Genomic DNA, 1,033 nt, shown 5'->3' with positions numbered 1-1,033 from the left:
GTGGGGACATCAGGCACAGGTTGGGGACAAGCACACAGGGTGGGGACAAGGACACAGAGTGGGGGCAAGGACACAGAGTGGGGACAAGCACACAGGTTGAGGACAAGGACACAGAGTGGGGACAAGGACACAGGGTGGGGACATCAGGCACAGGTTGGGGACAAGGACACAGAGTGGGGACAAGGACACAGAGTGGGGACATCAGGCACAGGTTGGGGACAAGCACACAGGGTGAGGACAAGGACGCGGGGTGGGGACAAGGACACAGGGTGAGGACATCAGGCACAGGGTGGGGACAAGGACACGGGTGGGGACAAGCACACAGGTGGGGACAAGGACACAGGTGGGGACAAGCACACAGGGTACCCCCAAGAAGGCCAAATCCGACCGAACTGACCCAAGTGACCGCACACACCGGAGGCCTTGCCGTCCCCAAACGGGGCGACAGCGCCACGGCCACCTCTGGGGACGCGTCCTGCGGGTGTCCCCGCGCAGGCCTGGCCATGTCGGCCATCACCGTCATCATCCTCGTGCTCTACTTCGTCATCGAGACCTTCGTGGTGCAGGGCCGGCCCTGGCTGGCCGAGTGCGCCCCGGTCTACGTCCAGTACTGGGTCAAGTTCTTCATCATCGGCGTCACCGTGCTGGTGGTGGCCGTCCCCGAGGGGCTCCCGCTGGCCGTCACCATCTCGCTGGCCTACTCCGTCAAGGTGGGGGGCACGGGGAGGGGGGTCTGTGCCTCCCTTTGTCCGTCCGCCCGTCCGCGTCCGTTTGTCCATCGTCCCGCCCGTTTGTGTCCAGCTGGCTGGCTGTCCCTCCGTGTCCCTTTGTCCTTCCGTGTCCATCTGTCCCTCCGTGTGTCTTTGTCCCTCCGTGTCCCTTTGTCCCTCCGTGTCCATCTGTCCCTCCATGTCCCTTTGTCCCTCCGTGTCCCTTTGTCCCTCCGTGTCCATCTGTCCATCCGTGTCCATCTGTCCATCCGTGTCCCTTTGTCCATCCGTGTCCATTTGTCCCTCCATGTCCATCTGTCCCT

General features: G+C 63.2%; 1 protein-coding gene across 1 annotated transcript in view; it reads left to right on the top strand.

The window, feature by feature from the left end:
• The window catches only part of LOC121351028 (plasma membrane calcium-transporting ATPase 3-like), a gene marked incomplete at both ends in the record, with an annotated part of 4,201 nt that extends 3,491 nt beyond the window's left edge, over positions 1-710 (top strand). The window contains one exon of the mRNA XM_041462865.1: positions 496-710. Coding sequence (XP_041318799.1) covers positions 496-710 — 215 coding nt within the window. The remainder of the gene's footprint in view (positions 1-495) is intronic.
• Between the last annotated feature and the right edge of the window lie 323 nt (positions 711-1,033).

This window comes from Pyrgilauda ruficollis, unplaced genomic scaffold (assembly GCF_017590135.1).
Source record: "Pyrgilauda ruficollis isolate IOZ18807 unplaced genomic scaffold, ASM1759013v1 scaffold1604, whole genome shotgun sequence".
NCBI lineage: Eukaryota > Metazoa > Chordata > Aves > Passeriformes > Passeridae > Pyrgilauda > Pyrgilauda ruficollis.
The sequence above is the reverse complement of the archived record's forward strand: the minus strand, read 5'-3'. Positions and strand labels throughout refer to the sequence as shown.